This window comes from Patagioenas fasciata, chromosome 4 (genome assembly GCF_037038585.1).
Source record: "Patagioenas fasciata isolate bPatFas1 chromosome 4, bPatFas1.hap1, whole genome shotgun sequence".
Classification (NCBI taxonomy): domain Eukaryota; kingdom Metazoa; phylum Chordata; class Aves; order Columbiformes; family Columbidae; genus Patagioenas; species Patagioenas fasciata.
The window spans coordinates 39,604,134-39,621,594 of NC_092523.1; the positions used below are offsets into that span (position 1 = coordinate 39,604,134).

The 17,461-nt window shown below is 38.4% G+C and overlaps 1 protein-coding gene across 2 annotated transcripts in view; it reads right to left on the reverse strand.

Annotated features, from left to right (window-relative positions):
- The window catches only part of GALNTL6 (polypeptide N-acetylgalactosaminyltransferase like 6), a 456,378-nt gene that overhangs the window by 23,068 nt on the left and 415,849 nt on the right, over nucleotides 1-17,461 (reverse strand). For both annotated transcript variants that reach the window (XM_071807705.1, XM_065837689.2), the window contains one exon: nucleotides 8,251-8,472. In XM_071807705.1, coding sequence (XP_071663806.1) covers nucleotides 8,251-8,472 — 222 coding nt within the window. The remainder of the gene's footprint in view (nucleotides 1-8,250; nucleotides 8,473-17,461) is intronic.

The following is a 17,461-nucleotide window of genomic DNA, read 5'->3' on the forward strand; positions in this document are numbered from 1 at the left end:
GCTTCCAACATCAGGGGCTTAGAAGTTAAACTAAGTCAGAAACTGAAAGGCTTGAGATTGACCATTAGTTATATAAAACTGGTAGAACTTACTTTTTACAGGATAGAGAGCCGTGTCCTGCAGTGAATTATTCTGTCTGTGAGAAACTTTAGAAGCAGCAAAGTTTGAAATATTCTATTTAATAAATGAAAGGCAGATCTGTATGAAATATATTCACACAAAGAAACTAAAAGGAAAAAAGTCTGAGAAGTTCAAAGCTTGGTCTGACTGCTTCCCTCCCACTAGAGCAAGAAATCAACTATATTAAGACAAAATTATTTCCGTATCAGTCTCTCACAGGCTTTGGAGCAATATTTGTTGAAAACTCAGGCACACCCTGTCCCACTTTGTTCTTACTTCGACACAATAACACTGTTGTGAAGCAGGTCACACACTATGGCTCAAAGTGCATAAAATGAAAAAGCACTTAACAAATTTGTACTGAAACTGTGTTTACCCATGGAGGTTCCTTGTGCTGTCTGCATGCCTTCTGCAAACACTCTGCAGTGTAACTTATTCTTAAAAGGAAAATCAAATTTTTGAGACTAAAGCAACTAAGTAATAATTAATCTGTGTGTGATGTACCACTGCTGCCATGTATATTTTTCTGGAAGACTCGATTGAAAAGGAGTAAGATGCCCACTGCCACCAAAACCAGGAAAATACCAAATTTATTTTGCAAATACATGCACAATTCCCCTTGAGTACCTTAGTTTGGCTACTTAAAAATCCTTCGGACACGTCCAGAATGAGGAGGATTTGGGTAATCAAAGTCCACATACGTGGATGGAGGTGTGCACAAATTCTATAACATCTAGAAAGCATGAACACGTTTTTGACATTCTGGCCATTACTTTTATCCATATTTTTTTAAAAAAAGAAAAGCTACATGTCAAATGGAAATACAGTCAAGTCGACTTCCCCCCCAACCCCTACCCCTGGGAAATATTCTAGAAATCACTATTGCACAAAAACAAAGGATGGAATACCTGTCATCACAGCACAAAACAACACAAGGAGAGGCAATCCTCATGCTTGTAAGGCACATGGGAGAGCTACTCCACTCTTTTTCTCATTCCGGAGGACTGATATTGAGTCTATTCACCATGTTTTAAGAAAGATTTAGACAGATGAAGAAAGTGCAAAGAATGTCACCTTCATGAAAGGTTTTAGGAGCTGAATTTTTCAGCCAATAAAAGAGCAGATTGGACAAATAATGGAAGCACTGGTTTGAGTGATTGGCTCCAAGAACCTTTGAGCCTTTGCTGGTGCTCAGAGAAGTATTCTTCTAAAACTTGGACAAGCCCAGTTCTAGGGTACTTTTTTCTTATTTTGATACCATAAAAATTGCTATAGATGAGGTAAAATATTAGCATTTATTCATATAGACAACCAGATGCAGAAACCCAGTGCTGAGCCCCACAGTAGAAAGGATCACATTAACTGAAAAAAAAGGATAAAAGGTAATTAGTTCTCAACAACCCTGCCTTCATTTTCATATCACCCAGCAAAAGAGACAGGAAAGAATGAGGGGAGTTTTTAATTTTGTATTTTTAAAGTTTCCTGTGAAATACCTACTCCAAGTATAATTTTTCTGAAAGTGTTCAATCACTTCCAAGTGCACTTAAATTTACATTGTATAAATAAACATTACTGGCCTAATAGAAAATTAAATGTTACATCAGTTCTGTTCTTAGAGCACCCGAGCTAATTAAAATGAAGCTGCTAACAATTGCAATTAATAATTAGGGTATATTTATGCGGTTCAGAATTATAAAATGACAGTGAATACACCCCACATCTAATGAATGCTTATTGGATTGAAGGGCTTTCATAATTTTGTCTTGATGACATCGCTCCATCCTGTTCTCAGTCATTTGAACTATGCATTTCTGGGAAAGATTTGAGCTGAAGCTACATTTAGTTCCTCCACTGCTGGAATCTGCCTCCCTTGATTTTTATTTCCTCTCCCCTCTGCTCCTGAAATGTTTCCTTGAGGTAGTTTTTCCTCTGATTTGCTGCAGCTTACATGTTAGCTCATCCTTTTTTGTTGTTTTGTTTTATCCTTCCTTTCAACTGCAGAGGGGTTGTGGTTTGTTTTTCATTTTCTTTTTGTAATACAGGCATTTCCGTCAAGTCTATGCTTTTGTTTTCTGGTGTTGCTGTGTGGCCTTGGCAGTTGCTGGAAATTGAGCTGAGCCATTGTGCTGCAGCCAGAACCACGGGGAATGTTCTGCTGAGCACCAGCACCATGCAGCCTGCAAATCTCCTCAGATGCTTTCATAGAAGAAGAAGGAAAACAGAAGCACAGCAAGGAGAGGCTTTTTTTCTCATTTATACATCAATATGCATTTGAACTGCCTTGTCTCTAGTCACTCACACAATGGATTTCGAATTTTTAATGTTATGATTTACAACTAGCAAAGAAATAGCTGGTACTCCTAATACGCTCACATTTCCAACATTTGTATTTGTGCAATTGTAAAGACTGGTGATGGACAGGAGACAGATTTTATCACCCATGCAGGTAGGGTATTGATTGCTACACATGATTTTTTGCTCAAGTTTAAATGCTGTCATTTGTAGAAACAGATAAGCATATGTGAAAAGCACGCTTTCAGGGAGTCTGTATGGACTAACAAGAATGGTTAGCAGTGACCTTAAAGGCTGGTTTAGTATTCAAGAAATTCCAAAAAATATCACAGGACACTATATATAAGTCATTACGCATATTTAACTCTTGAAATGCCATCCTAACATGTTGGGATGTAGATGCTAAGACTATGGGCCTTGTAGCCTATAACAGAGAGCAGATATGGCATAAAAGCACAGAGAACACAAACTGTAAGGAGTCTTTTCTCTCTGTTCTACACTAAAGGTGTCCAAGCAAGGACGTGCAGGCTTCTCAGTGCTGCAACAACACTTGGGAACAAAAACGTGTCACCTGAGAGAGATTTCTGCTGGTGTAGTGTCTGACTTCTGTGCTTTAAATGAGGCAGCAAGCCATAAGGAGAAATCACTAGGTAAGCCAAGACACAGTAATCCTTGAGTTTTACAAAAAGCAGTTAACTTATGTTAAAACTACAGCTTGCTTCCTTTAAGTTAGCCAGCCCGTGTTAAAAAGGCTTTACTCCAGAGGAGGCCAGACCTTGAGAAAGCAGTAGCTTAGCTTCCAGTTAAGCAGTAGCTTAACTTGACCTCTGGCTAAATTAATGTTGGAGTTTTGCTGAAATCCAGCAGTTATATGATTCAATAAGCTCTCCATTGGAGAGGCAGATTAAGATAATGTAGCACTACAATCTCAAAAGTATCTTATTTGTCATTAGTACACAAGCATGGAACGGAAACCAGAAAACAACATATGTGTTCATTACTGTGATAATCTTCTGAGGAAAACGAAGGGTCGCAGGCCATTGATACAGCCTGCTAGGATGAATTTTGAGATTTTTGAACATTGTGGTGGGAGCTGTGTAATGACATACTTGCACGCTCCATGCTAAATGGAAAAAAGTCAAGACCATGTCCCCCCACACTCCTACATTTCAGGCTGAACAATAATTACAGAGGAGAATTAGAGCTTCCCAGGGACCAGTGGTTATCTTGATCAATTGTCTTAGATAATTCTAAAACTCTCCAACTTTGTTCAAAGGCAAATGAGTTCCAGCAAGATTTGCTGTTGAGGTAGTGGGCGATGTCCTGGCTCCAGCAGCCTTGCCCTGCCTGCACCAGAGCCAGGCTGTCACCCAGGGTCACGTCAGCCTGCCTGGGGCAGAGGGGGTGAGTCAGAGAGGGAGAGGCACCCCAGGGGCCCTGGGAGCTGCCCTGCTTGCTCATCACAGCACGAAACTGTCCACACCAAAAGACAACTTTATGCTCATTACAGTCATCTGCTAGAAAAATGAATGTGGGGAGAGTGCTGGGACAATCCTGAGGGTGCTCCAGTAGAGCAAGAAGAGAGGCATCTTGGTGCTACCAATTTATAGAACACTTTACAAACATCTGATTTAATGCCTCAAATAAGAAAGTGGCTGTAGCTCTTGGAAGGTATTAACAATGTTCCTTTATGTCGCTTTTTTCATTTGAGCAGTACTAAAAGTAAGCTTTAGTGCACTGCTTACATTCTCAGATAACCCTGGGGCCATCAACGTCTTACAGATCAAATATGGAAAAATGAGCCACCTTTCCTGTCAACTGATACATAGTAATTTTAAAAGTATTTATCCTTTGTGTGAGCCATGAAAAGGAAAAGTCGAAGTTAAAAGAAGTCAAGTGCTGCCAAAGACCTCACTGCAGAAACAGGGGACTCTGTTATTCAGTGTGGCACTGATCCTGATGAAAGAAGTTTAACAGCCCAGCTGTGCAGCGATTGGTCTGTGCAAGGTGGGGAACAGCTGGTTATATCGCTCTTGTACAACAGACGTGTGACACTTGGTGGGCTGAGATTGAGTCATTAAGAGTATGAGAATGAAACTTAAAAAAAAAGTAATCAAAAGAGAAGTTAGTGAGTTCTTAGGCTTTAATCCTTTTTCAAATATGCTGCTTGCCTTCATGGGTGACATTTTCATGTCAGTGCAGTAAAACAATTCTGTAAAATCCATGAGTTGGGGACTGAGAAAGGAGTATTTTCAGGTCCTACAGCTTAGCACCTCCGTAGTGACTGAGAGACTTGCTGTGTATTAAATCACCGAATAAGTTCATGTAACAGCAAAGGAAACCAAGCTTAAATATTTCCGTTTTGAGTAAACCAATTTTTTTTTTCATATCACCATGACTATAGGATTCATGAAGTCTTAAATAAGTGACAATGGCTGACATTATATGATTGATTTACTGTAAAATGTGTTTTCAAAGATATTGGTGGAGATGTGATATCTACATAATATATTAATGCTGGATCACAACTTGTAGATTCATGAGTACTTCCTAAGTAAACATCTGGTGTCCAACTTTCACCTAATGCGGCTATTGTTTTAACTTCCTTCAGCATGATTTCAAATACGCATTATAAATAAACTATTCCATCTTAAAAGAATGAGATGCGTATTACTGTTTTTCAACTGCTAGCATACTTTCCAATATATTCAGAGGGATAAGAACAAAGGCTAATTGAAAACTTTCCTTTTTTCCATGGTGGCAGAAGAAAGAGGACAGTTATCTCACCCAGACACAGAACTGACAGTTTCACTACCTGAATCTGTCTGGATTTGTTGTTACATTGCTTTACTGCACATATTTCAGATGGTACAAGGCAGAAGAGAATATCAAGGGGATGTCCTACAAAGGACAAAAGGCACAAACAAGAAGAGGAGATACAGCCATGACAAGTGTAGCAAAGAATATTGTTTTTTGTTTTGCAAATTTCCTTCTTTTCCATCATGAACGGATTTTGTCAAGAAATCTAAGAGTCTGATTTTAAATAAATGTGTTTGTAAAAAAAAAGAGGAGTTGTGCAGAGGCTGCTTATGAGATGTCTGCTTTCATACCACATGCTTTTACTCGCTAGATATCAAAATACGTGAGCCAAAAATTGCCTGAGTACCTCTTTGTTTATTCATTCTCAGACTGCCGTAGACAAGCAGATGAAAAGTCTTTCCAAGTGGAAGTAGAGCGGGTACGAAGTGACAGACAGTCTTGGCACAGGCTTTTGGTGTGTATAATCAGCAAGGTTTCTAGAGCTGCTTCATTCTTACAAAGCAATAACACACAGCCTGTTTTCCTCTTTCAGCTTCTAATTATGACAGCCATTGACCTTCAAGTTTGTTCAAGTTCTTTGCAAGTGCCAACAAATTAATTAAAACTTCACAGGAGTATGACAGTCTCAGGAAGAAATAGAGTAGTAGGGCTGAAACTTCTCTTGCTATTTGAGAGAAAGTGCATTTTAGAGCAAATGGAAAGCCTTTGGTCTTCACACCTTTCCTAAGAACTTAATAAGTGCGTTTGAGGTACAGATTCGATACCACTGCTATTAATATTTGATTTACTTTGAAAAATTCTTGCTTTTATGCAAAGAGTATATTAATATTGTTATGAAAAGAATGAATACCTTAATCACAATCTCATCCATTTAGACCCTCTGATTGAGTTAGGGATTGTTCAGGTTGCCAGAGCAATTACACATCCCATGAGCACAGTCCTCCAAGGATGTGGTGTATACACGTGGAAGATGATGAAGGAAGACCACACCAGCAGTCACAGCACCCCAGTCCAGCCTGACTCCTACTGATAAACTTGTTACCTCTTGGTATACATTAATCCCTTAAAGTGTGGGCAGCAGTATTAGTAACAGAATCAGTTTTACAAAATGTTCCTGAAAGGATGAATCAGTTTTGTAAACTGTGCCTGAAAGGATGTTCAAGCATATCGTGTTTTACCTAGTAAGGGATTCAAGTATACTCTTATCTTATCAACCTAGCTTTTATCTTAGCCCAAATATGCCTAGAATGAGAAGAAGCATATACAGTATCTCTAGAAATTGAACAAGTCAGCAGTTATGCAACTATAGAGTAGTACACATGTGCAGTACCCAAAGGTGAAAAGGACAGAAGCGATGAAGACTACTTACTTCATCCTGAAGACCCCCTGAAAGACCACCAGAGGACACTGCGCATGATCAAAGTAGTTCCAAGATGTTGCAATCGATGTTGCAATCAATGTTGAGTAACTGTTACGTATCTTAATGAATATATGAATATGTATGTGAATGGACTGTATAAATACTGCATAACTTAAACTGACCGGCAAAGCCAGCTTTGGGTGCGAACCCCTGGTTTCCCAGCGCTGAAATAAAGCACCGGGTATAACTACGTCCGTGGTCAAGTGTCCTGATTGCTAACAGCAGTATCAAAGATATAAGAAACATTAACAAAAGAATTAATCATTGCCAAGAAGTAGCAAACAGTATGACACAGATAAATTGAAGTTCCTTTGAATATCTGTAACTGGTAGCTTACGAAGAAGAATTAAGGACTGTTAGTACCACAGAAAGTTATTTTTAAATTTTCGTAATGAGGTAATTTGCCTTTTCACAAAGAAATTCTGGAGAATAGTAAAGGTACTTGTGTTTAGTAATCCCCTGCATGGTCCTGCCTTGACCACTGGGGATATGCAGAGGTGTGAATCAAACATTTGGTAAGACTTCTCAAAGTTTCAACTTCATCCTTTGGTTTCAAATATAAAAGGTATTGTCTGAGAGCCCCAAGAACATTTCCAGCAAAATCAGAGGCAGCCAGAACTCACAGTACAGATATTCCTATGTTTTTTTAAAAAGTAGCACAACACACTGAAAGAGCAAAGCCTTCTTTATAAATCTTACTAAACTGAGAGGAAAAAGCCCTCTGCATGCCACCTTTCGATGGAGTGAATCCACTGTAGTTCCCAGAGGTAAAAGGCTACTGCAATTTTTCAGTGCAGCTACAGAAGTAATTTCCTGTCCCTGCACTCCTTGTGTTTTCATTTCTTCTACACAAAACAAACTGTCAAAGCAAGGTGTGCTACAGCTCTGTTCTTCAGAGAGGTCTGAAGGCAGAACATCTTTGATCACAGGTGGAGAGTTCTAGTAGGCTGTTTGCTTGCCCCCTGCTCTGGAATGATGCTCAGATATTGGGGCTTCTCTTTGGCAGCCTCTCTCTCCCCTTAGCCCCCAAATGAGAAATTGCATTTGTCTGCTGCTGGCACTCGGTCATGAGAGCACTTTCAGAATGAAAACCACAAGCTGAGCAAAACCAGTCTTTCAAAAAGAAAAGCATCCAGGCTTTGCTTGTCACACTTGCACATGTGAGCAAACCAGAGCAAACTGAACTCCACCTACATACAATTGTCCATTTAAGAACAGAAGGAGGTATGCCTATATAAAAATAGCAGTGTTGACTTTCAAATCTGCTTTTTACTAAGGTGATTCTCAGCATTTAAAATCATCTTGTGACATGCAATAACGAGTGATACATACTCTTTTCCACATTCTTGTCCTCATTGTGCATGCATCTTATGGCCCGTACACACAAAATTGTAATGAATTATAAAAGGAACAGCAATAGTTCTAAGCCATTATGGTTTCTCATTTTAATGGCTAGTCCAAGGATTGTTCCAATCACTGTGAATGCCTTTAATAACACCACTTATCATAGGAGCTAAATCTCATTTCATAATTTTAATTTCCTGTAATGCTAAAATGTTAGACTAATGTAAATTTAATCTAATTTGTGTATTCCTCACCTCTCCCCAGGCAGCAGGTGGAGGCTCCACAGGGGGATAATATTTGGGGACATCCCAAGCCACCGCAGCCATGAACCACTTGAAATCTTTACATTTAAGGTGCTTGCGAAGTTCCTTCTGGGCAGAGATATCACCAGTTGAAAGATGTCTGTATTCAGGCCGTCGCTGATAAATGTACTCTGCAAACTCATCCATCCATGTCTCTGCCACGCGCTTCAGGTTCTGTGCAGCAGAAAAAAGCAAACATGAATTTCTTCATTCTTTGAGTGAATGATGTTTCTAATGGGGAGAATTAAACAAACAAACAAACAAAATCAGCAGTCCACAGAATTTATAAGCTTAGCTGGTCTAATTTCTTAGTCCTAAAACATGGAAAAATACCAGTATATGTATGCTATCTTCTTTACAGCGTCGAACAATCACTACAGAGTATTAAGTACTCTGTTTCCTGCTGACTCTGTAAGATATGGTCTTCTGTATCTGTTGAATACCTTATTTTCCTTCATGTTCTTTATGCATCTTGACATGGGTTTTTGATTAATGATGGATGTTGAACAGAATTTTTTTTCAGCTGCTCACATTGGTACCTGTGTTTTTTTCCTGTTATTATAGTTCAAAACCTACTAACATGCATGAATGGTTCAAATTATTCCTTCTGATGTATTTCACTTTGCATTTGAAAGGCATCTGAATTTTCAGCTGTCATCATACTGTTTAGTCACCTAGCAATTCCTACCTAAATTTTAGGGTCAAGTCTTACACGAGAATGTATGGGGCAAACAATCTCGACCTTGCTCTACACCATATCACAGATGGTTTTGCACCAGCTTTGGACTGGAAGCTCCACTGCGATGGTGTGCTGGTAAGTCTGTGCAAAAGCACAGCACATAAAGCTGAAGTTGGGCTGAGCTGAGGCAGAGCAGCTCATGGGGTAGAGATGGCAATTTGTGGCTTTCTGCACTTATCCTATAGACATTATCTAAGACTATTTCTGTTCCCTGAAACCCAGTTCTGACTTATGTCCCACAAAGTTGATTTTCGTTGGCATTTTACAGGAAACACAATTACCTATTTTGTTGCACTATAATTTATTCACATTATAATTAATTAATTAAATTAGTTGACTCAAATTATGAAATAAAAAAAGACTTGTAAGAAAAAACCCAAAGTAGACGAGACTGAAGAGTTATATTTTATTGTTATTTAGTTTCATGGAATCTAAGTAGGCAAGAAGTAAATTTTTCTGTATTTTTGTTTGTTTTTAAAATTCCTTCTGCAACTTAGTTCACACAAATTTATATGCAGATGTCATAGTGGATGACATCTTAGGCTTAGCCTATTCTGCATTATCCACAGCTGCCCAATAACCTCTCATCCCATGAACAAAGCAACATCTCACTGGATGACACCAAGACACTACGGTGTTCTTAGTGCTTCCTTTGTAAAAACAAGATCATCAAGTTTTGTAATAGTCTTTTTATAGAACACTAACTGCAAAATGCTGAGATTTCCTCTGTAATAAGCTGGAGGACAATATACATGTGATTATCATCAACATAAGGTAATGTAACATTCTCTGCATCTAAGTAAGCCTGATTCGTACTCTGATTTGCTTTCACAATTCATTTGAAAATTCCTTTCCTAAATTTTATTAATCCATGCAAACTAAATGTCTCTGAACTAATAAGGCTTATCTGAATACAAAGACAGCAAGATATAGAACAAAGTACTTTTAGCTGACACTGCAAGATAAGTTTCTATGTGCAATATAAATTTCTCTCTGTGAAGAAAATATGTTAAAACCTGCAGGTATAAAGCAAGTAAATTTAAAGCAGTATAAGAAGTCACAAAACTTATATCCCTATTCAGAACTGGCTGGTGCTTCACGTAAGATTGACTTTTGCTGCAATATTCAGAAAACTTAAACTACTTTACAAGAAATAAGAACTCAGGAATACAGGAACTGGGTAGGACAAGGAAAACCAGAACAAATTCAAGAACAACATCTAAATGACAATCCCACCTTTCTGGCAGAAACCCTGTAACACAGATATCTCCTGAAAAGTAAAAATACTGTGTGATAAGACTTTGTAGATAAGGCAAAAAATAAGATTAAGCACATTAAATAATGAAAACAGGTGTGATCTTTCTAGCATATCTTCCACTGTAATGTTGTACACCCCATTTACTACAATGCAAATGCAGTTTAAGATTCTTTTAGAAAATATCATACTATTTTTTACAATCACTTTATCTGATAGTGCTATTTTCATATTTAAAAAACGTACTGTAAAAATAAGCATACAGTGAAAGTATCATAAAAAAATTCTCTTAGGAAAGTAAAATTCAGAGTAACTCTAGCAGTGACTTATCCCATCAATATAAGGAGTAGGCTCTGCTGGAGTTTTCTCTTTAGTTATCTGGCTGTATTAAGAGAACTGTATTTTGCTTTAGATGATTATAACTGAATAAAACAGGAATCCAACAAAAATACTGATACTATACATGGTCACTAGCTCAATCACCAGCCAAAAATTCTTTTTTTTTTTTTTTTTTCCCCAATAAGTTCTTTATCACTGTTTGGGTTTTGTGTGCACATGTATATGTAAACCCACTAAAACATTGCATTAAAAAAAATAAATCAGTTCTTCCCACCATTCCCCAAGTACCAGGTAAGACACTTTGGACAAATCTATTTAAAAGTTTGTTCTCCAGTTCTTCCAAGACCATTCTCTCCACTGTATACTAAAAATCATCCTAAACCTTGCCAGATCCTGTAATAAAGATATATATAATCTTTACTGTCATAAAACTGAACCCTTATGAGGCAGCCCCCTGAATTTCAGTAAGTTCTTTTTAAAAAAATATAAACTCTTGATTTGCTAGCTCTAAATCTCCAGACCTTTTATGAACACGACTGGAAGGAACCCTGTCCTGGAGTAGTGGGAAGCTCCTTCTGAAGTGGCCTGTTACTAGAACAAGCCCTCAGCATCCAAACACTTCAGTTTTAAAGAGGTTTGTTAACTTCAGTTGGCATGAGTTTCTTATCCTTATTGTCACTATGCAAGCTCAGTATCCACCACACTTCCTTTTAACATTAATGTGTCCAGGGTAGTAGTAAAACTTCAATTGCAGTTAATCCCCCTACTTGAATTGAACGAATTCAGTTAGGGCTGATGTTCTGAAAGCTAGTCTGGTGCAACCTCACACAATAAAGGCATGCAGCATTTGCGTTCCTATTGAGAACACGCTAACCTAGCACGTTCCTGGAGCAAAAGTTCAGGCTGTCCAAGATCAGTGAGGTCGGGTAAGCTGAAGATCCCAGTCCTGTGGCTGTCCAATGTCATGAGAAGTTGCCCTATCTGAAGAACCTCCTAGGAACATAACTCTTCTCTGCAAATTATGTCAGTGAGCTGCTGCTGCTCTTTTAGTCACCTTGTCACAACAGAAAGTAGATGAGCACAACCACAATGAGAGTACTCATCTTTAAACACTTTAAGGCCTACCGATCAAGCGACTTACTGTGAGGTAAGGATGTGACTGCAAGTTCTTTATGAGTCTCGAAGAGTTGCCCTTCCCACAATCTAGGTGAACGTCTGACATGGTGGAGAAGGGAGTACAGTCACTCCCTCTTTGCCTGAGCCTTAGGCAAGGCTAGACACAACCTGATCATGCAAGATATAAAGCCTCATTACTGGGAATGATTATTAATAGCTATCAAATCTTGACAGATCCTAACTATAAAACAGGTGCTAAGCGGTTCAATTCGTTGGGACTTTACTGTGTGTGTATGTACTGCCACAGAATTTACAGGTTAAATAAGTTTAAGACCATACTAGATTAGGTATCATTTTGTGAACATCTTATAGTATCATTTAAGCACTCCAGTCTCACAGCGAAGCTAAACTACAAAGAATTTAGAACAAACAAAATAAGAGTTAGATTTGAATCTTCTTGATTTCTACCTCTGCTACTCTTTATGCAATCTTCTAAAGAAAACTCCTTTAAATCCCAGTTTCTCTAATGACATAAAATATTTTTATCAATAAGAAAAATCAGTTTTGGGATAACTTTGTTGTAGATCACACTTGCTTGGATTCAATCTAGCCATCTAATCTAAATGCAAACAGGAAGGAAAAATGAAACGTGTTTCCACAACTGAAAACTGCTGTAGCTTAGCTTGGTTGCCAAATTCATTGCAAGGTTACATATGTCCACATTGGTTAAGCTAGTATTTTAATAGAAAAAAAAAGGAAAAAATAAATAGGAGCAATTAAATGAAGATCAATTCAATTAATAAGTTACATGAGTTGACCCATAACGTAAGGAAGTCACAGGGACTCTAGACGGACACCTGAGGAGTTTCTCAGGACCTATTCATGACAGTTCAATGATAATTTGTTCTCTCTCGTCATTTGGAGTTAAAAAAAGTTCTGTACGATAATAAATAAGGCCCAATGATATTTCAGTGGATGTGTATTTCTATATGTAAGGTTGTGACAGCTGTCACCAAGAAGCTGTGAGATACATACAAAAGTGATGGTAACTGCTCTAAGACTGACTCATCAGCCGCCATCAGTTGCCCACCTACACATTCTTGATGTAATTAAGTTTTGTGTAACAGTTACAATTTTACTCTCAGGTAAATCCTTTACTGTTGGGCTTTGGACAAGTTTTCTTTAAGTTTGTATGAACTCACACATTTAAGACTACCACTGTGTTCTATATTTTCACTCAGCAATAGTTTACAAGACACTAAGTTACAATGTCACTGTTACCTACACTTCAAAAAAGAGTTTAAATCAACTTCACTGGAGAAAGAGAGAGATAAATGAGGACTTCTCCATTTGAAAAAAAGAAATTTTTCATGGACCATTTTGTCCCTTTCTTCAGTGAGTGGGTAAGATATATCTTACTAGTCAAATGACTGTTCCTTCTTTTTAAGTGTATAAGATCATCTGTCTTTTTCAGGAGACGTGATATTACTCAAATAAATGCAGTGAGAAGAAAGTAGATGCTGGCCATGACAATGGAAAAGTGGAGTAAAGCAGGGACACGTGAAAGGACAGATTCATAAATATGCCCTCTAGGCAAGGTTTAGCTAGATGTTCCCTAACAGGAGATTTGTAGTTCCACATTTCATGCCTGCGGCTGGTGTGTTGGCTTGCAATGCCAGCACTGATCAGAGGGCAACCTTGCTGCAGCTGTTCCATGCTGCAAAGCCACACAACTCCATCCTCTGGTTGCATCTCACAGAAAAATGTAATTACTGTTTTCAGTTTCTCCAGATGTTCTAGAGTGTATTATTGTTACCTGGTGACACTAAAGCAGAACAATGGTTTTATTATTTCTTTCATTTCACCTGCATAACCTTTTTTTTTTTTCTCTTTTCCCCCTGCTTTTGTGCCTCAGTGTTTGCATGAAATCAACCCCGACCCCAACCTACAGACTTTACTTTTGTCAATATTAAATTACTATTGGAACATTTGGATTCTGTAATGAGTTCCTGTTGTCCTACATCTAACCTAAACATTTTAAGGAGCTGGATGTCACCAGTTAGTGTAGCCTTATTTGTCATTATAGTAACCAAAATCACTTTCAATTACACAAATGAAATACAAATCACCGCAGCATGTCTGAGGCCTGACTGTATTTCAGTTGTGAAATGTAAGAGAGAATATGACTGTTTATTTGCTAAAAATAACATAATAGTCTCTGCAACAGCTGACATATTAATCTCTTTTCCTTCCTAGAAAAATTCCAGTAGGGTTATTTTCACTCCACCTACATCATCTTCCTAACTTAAATGTTCTTTATTATTTGTTTTGTGAAGCACACTGTTGTTGCTACTTCAGAAGGGGTGCCCTGTTTACTTCTGGAAGCAGCTGTATTTCATTGGCTGGAAATAATAAAATATAATATGTAGTTTGGTTTACATAAAATGCATTTAAAAAAATGCATTGGGATCCATCCAGCCAGGACAACTAAACTTTATGTTCCTCTGGAATATGGGTAGCATAATGACACAATAAATCATCACAGAAGAGAACAAAGTGTGACTGGAGGAGCCTGTCCAACAAGTACAGATTAATATGACAGAGCCAGCAAGGTACAACCCTCCAAAGCACTCACAAGGAGAAAAATGGCACCCTCAGTTTTATGCAAAGGTCCTTCCATCAGTGTTAGAACACAATCATTTCTCACTTCTGTGTATTTCTACAGTGAAAGCATGGTAAAACATTTCCTGGACATTAATTACAGCTTTGTGATGTTCAGATCTCAATATTTAACCTGCCCACAAGTCCAAGTGGGGGGTTTCATCCCTTTCCACTTCTTGTCTACCTCCCTTTCAACTTAGGCAGTGCTAGTGTTTGTCAATCTTTCCCCCTCTTGGGTATCTTTTTTTTGTCATTTAACTGTGTTTAAAACTTAACTGTGTTTCATTCCAGCAATGGTTTTCATTTGTGTAAAAAACCCCGACCAAATAAAGAGATGTCTGCAGGCATAAAAGAAATGCTTCTCCATGGAAGACAGTATGCTAACTACGTGACAGAGCTGGTGCTGTATATAAATAACTCTCATGAGAGTTAGCACAGCTGGCAGACAAGCAAGAGACTATTTATTCTCATCCTGCAGCCTGCAAATACCTAGAACTGAAATTCCACAGATGTCATCTGAATACAGCCAGGATTTCATTCTCGCTATAAAGGTTTGCATCTCCATCTCACAAAAAAAAAAAAAAAAATTAAGATCTACACATTGGAAAAGTGTGAAAAAAAGCACCAAAAATCCATCGCACTGAGTAAAGGCTGCATCTCTGCTCAGCGGCTCTCTCGGGGGCAGGGCTGGGCAGGGTTCTCTGTGAGGATGCTGCCCGCCCCAGCTCTGAGGCTGCAGGTCCCTGTAGGGAGGCTGGTGGGAGCTGCCGAAAGCTGAGTGACAGTGGAAAGACATTTCTGCAGGGATGCTGACTGCCACCGTGCTCACCTGACAGACCCACACAGACCACAGCCCATCCCTGCAGCCAAGCCTGAGAGAGTTCAGAGGTTTGATTCCAAATCCATTTCTTTAGCCATGTAACTTGGGTTCTGGTGCTAGTCTACTGAACAAATCCTGGAAAGTAGATACCACCACTTGGATGCTGTTATTTTCCAGAAACATCTAGCTCTTCATCTCATTTATATTCCCTTCAGATAGTTAAGCTGCCTGTCCTGCTGCATTTATTAACTTAAAAGCAAAATGTTTACTCAGATTGGAGAAAATACAAAAAATAGCATTTTAAAAATTTACTTTGACTTTCTTGTATTCAAGGATTAGAAGATATTAAAATTTTTATTTGGTAAGGGCTTTGTTTGAGACCTTGCTTTAATTAATTTTCATGATGAATTTATAAATCTGTCAAATGCAAATAAGTTAGAAAGAAAACTTAAAAGCTGTATTGTATAATCATCATCATTATCATACATTATAGCTGTGCTGTTGCAAGAAGGTGATTCTTCTTGCTTGATTCCTAATAATTTGCTTATTCTAAGCTGATGTTTTAGCTGCTTACTGTGTCTACTGAATCAGGACTGACATTGTGCTGCTGTCTTTTGCTACAGAGGTGATTGCACAAGTGCCAGCGGTGCTCCCTTGGTAGCATGCCACACCTATCAGTTTGCACTCCAGTCATGAGAAAACACAGCATCACCTAACTGATAGAACCATAGAATAGTTTGGGTTGGTAGGGACCTTCAAAGGTCATCCAGTCCAACCTCCCTGCAATGAGCAGGGACATCTTCAACTAGATCAGGTTGCTCAGAGCCCTGTCCAGCCCAGCCTTGAATGTCTACAGGGATGCGGGATCTACCATCTCTCTGGGTAACCTGTGCCAGTGTTTCACCACCCTCGTTGTAAAAAATTTCTTCCTCATGTCTAGTCTGAATCTCCTTTCTTTTACTTTAAAGCCATTTCCTCTTGTTTAATACCATTACCCTTTATGATTCTTCTTGGTTATTTAACTTGCCTGGAAACTGAAAACATTAATGGGCTGCTTTAAGAAAGCCCCAAACATTATTTGCAGCTGGGGAAAAAAAAAAAAGGTCATAATATTAAAGGAAGCTCTGTCAAAAATGCAAACATGGTCACACCACCAGAGGTATTGCTACAGAAATCTTCTTTAAAGATCCCTTTTCAAAGCCACACGAAAAGGCTGAGCAAATGGTTCAGGTGGGAATCTGAACCCACCTTTATCAGCTGAACTCCTGACCCCAAACTTGTGCAAGTTCCAATTCAGCGACTCTGTGTAATGAGGCAAATGTCATCGTGCTCGTGCCTGCTGTCTCAGAGGATCACTGTGCTCTGGGATCCCATGTCCTGGCGTGCAACTTAGGGGTAGGATTCACCACGCTGCTGGGTTAGCATCCAAACTGGAACTTCAGTGGGATTTCCCTTCCCTTGAGAAGGCCTAATGCTCTAATGTTCTGCAGTTAGTGCTAAAAAGCTGAGTAAAATACCTGTAAATGAAAAAAATTTCTGTAGATATGCTTTGAAATTCTGAGTTCATCTCTGCATATCCTATGGAAAACTGAGCTTCTATTGATATATTTCTTATGTCTTTTAGAGAATCATGAATAGAAAAAAAATATCTCTAATAGGAAGCTAAATAAACTGGGATACAACTATAAAAAAATCGTTAATAATATTTAAAAATCTTATTTCAAAGGCAACTGGCTAAAAGAAAATGGGTTAGCTAGAACTGTTAAAAATGATACAATAGCCAAGAATACCACAAAGCAACTAAAATAATCCAGTAAAACAATTCAAAAATTTTTAACAGGGGAACATCTTGCACAGGACTTTCAGATTTGGGAATTCACTCTCTATATGCTCTACCTGTAACAAACAGGCAAAATTAGGGATTAGTCACTACGGTTTTGCACAGAGATTGATAGGTTTTGAATGAATAAGTAATTATGTGGTGCTTCCACATTATAATGTAGAATCAGTGTTGACATTTGTATGCCCATTAATCTTGCTTTACATGCAATTACCTGTAAATTGGACACTGAAAGCATCTGGCAAGCAGCAACATCTTAAGACATCTCCAGACAAAAATATTCAGCTTTTTAGCTGCATTTGTTCATCAAAGTCTGTTTTATGAATCTACTATGCATGTTTACAGCTTGCTTTACTTTTGTTCTGTACCACCAAACAGTTTTACCGACAGAAC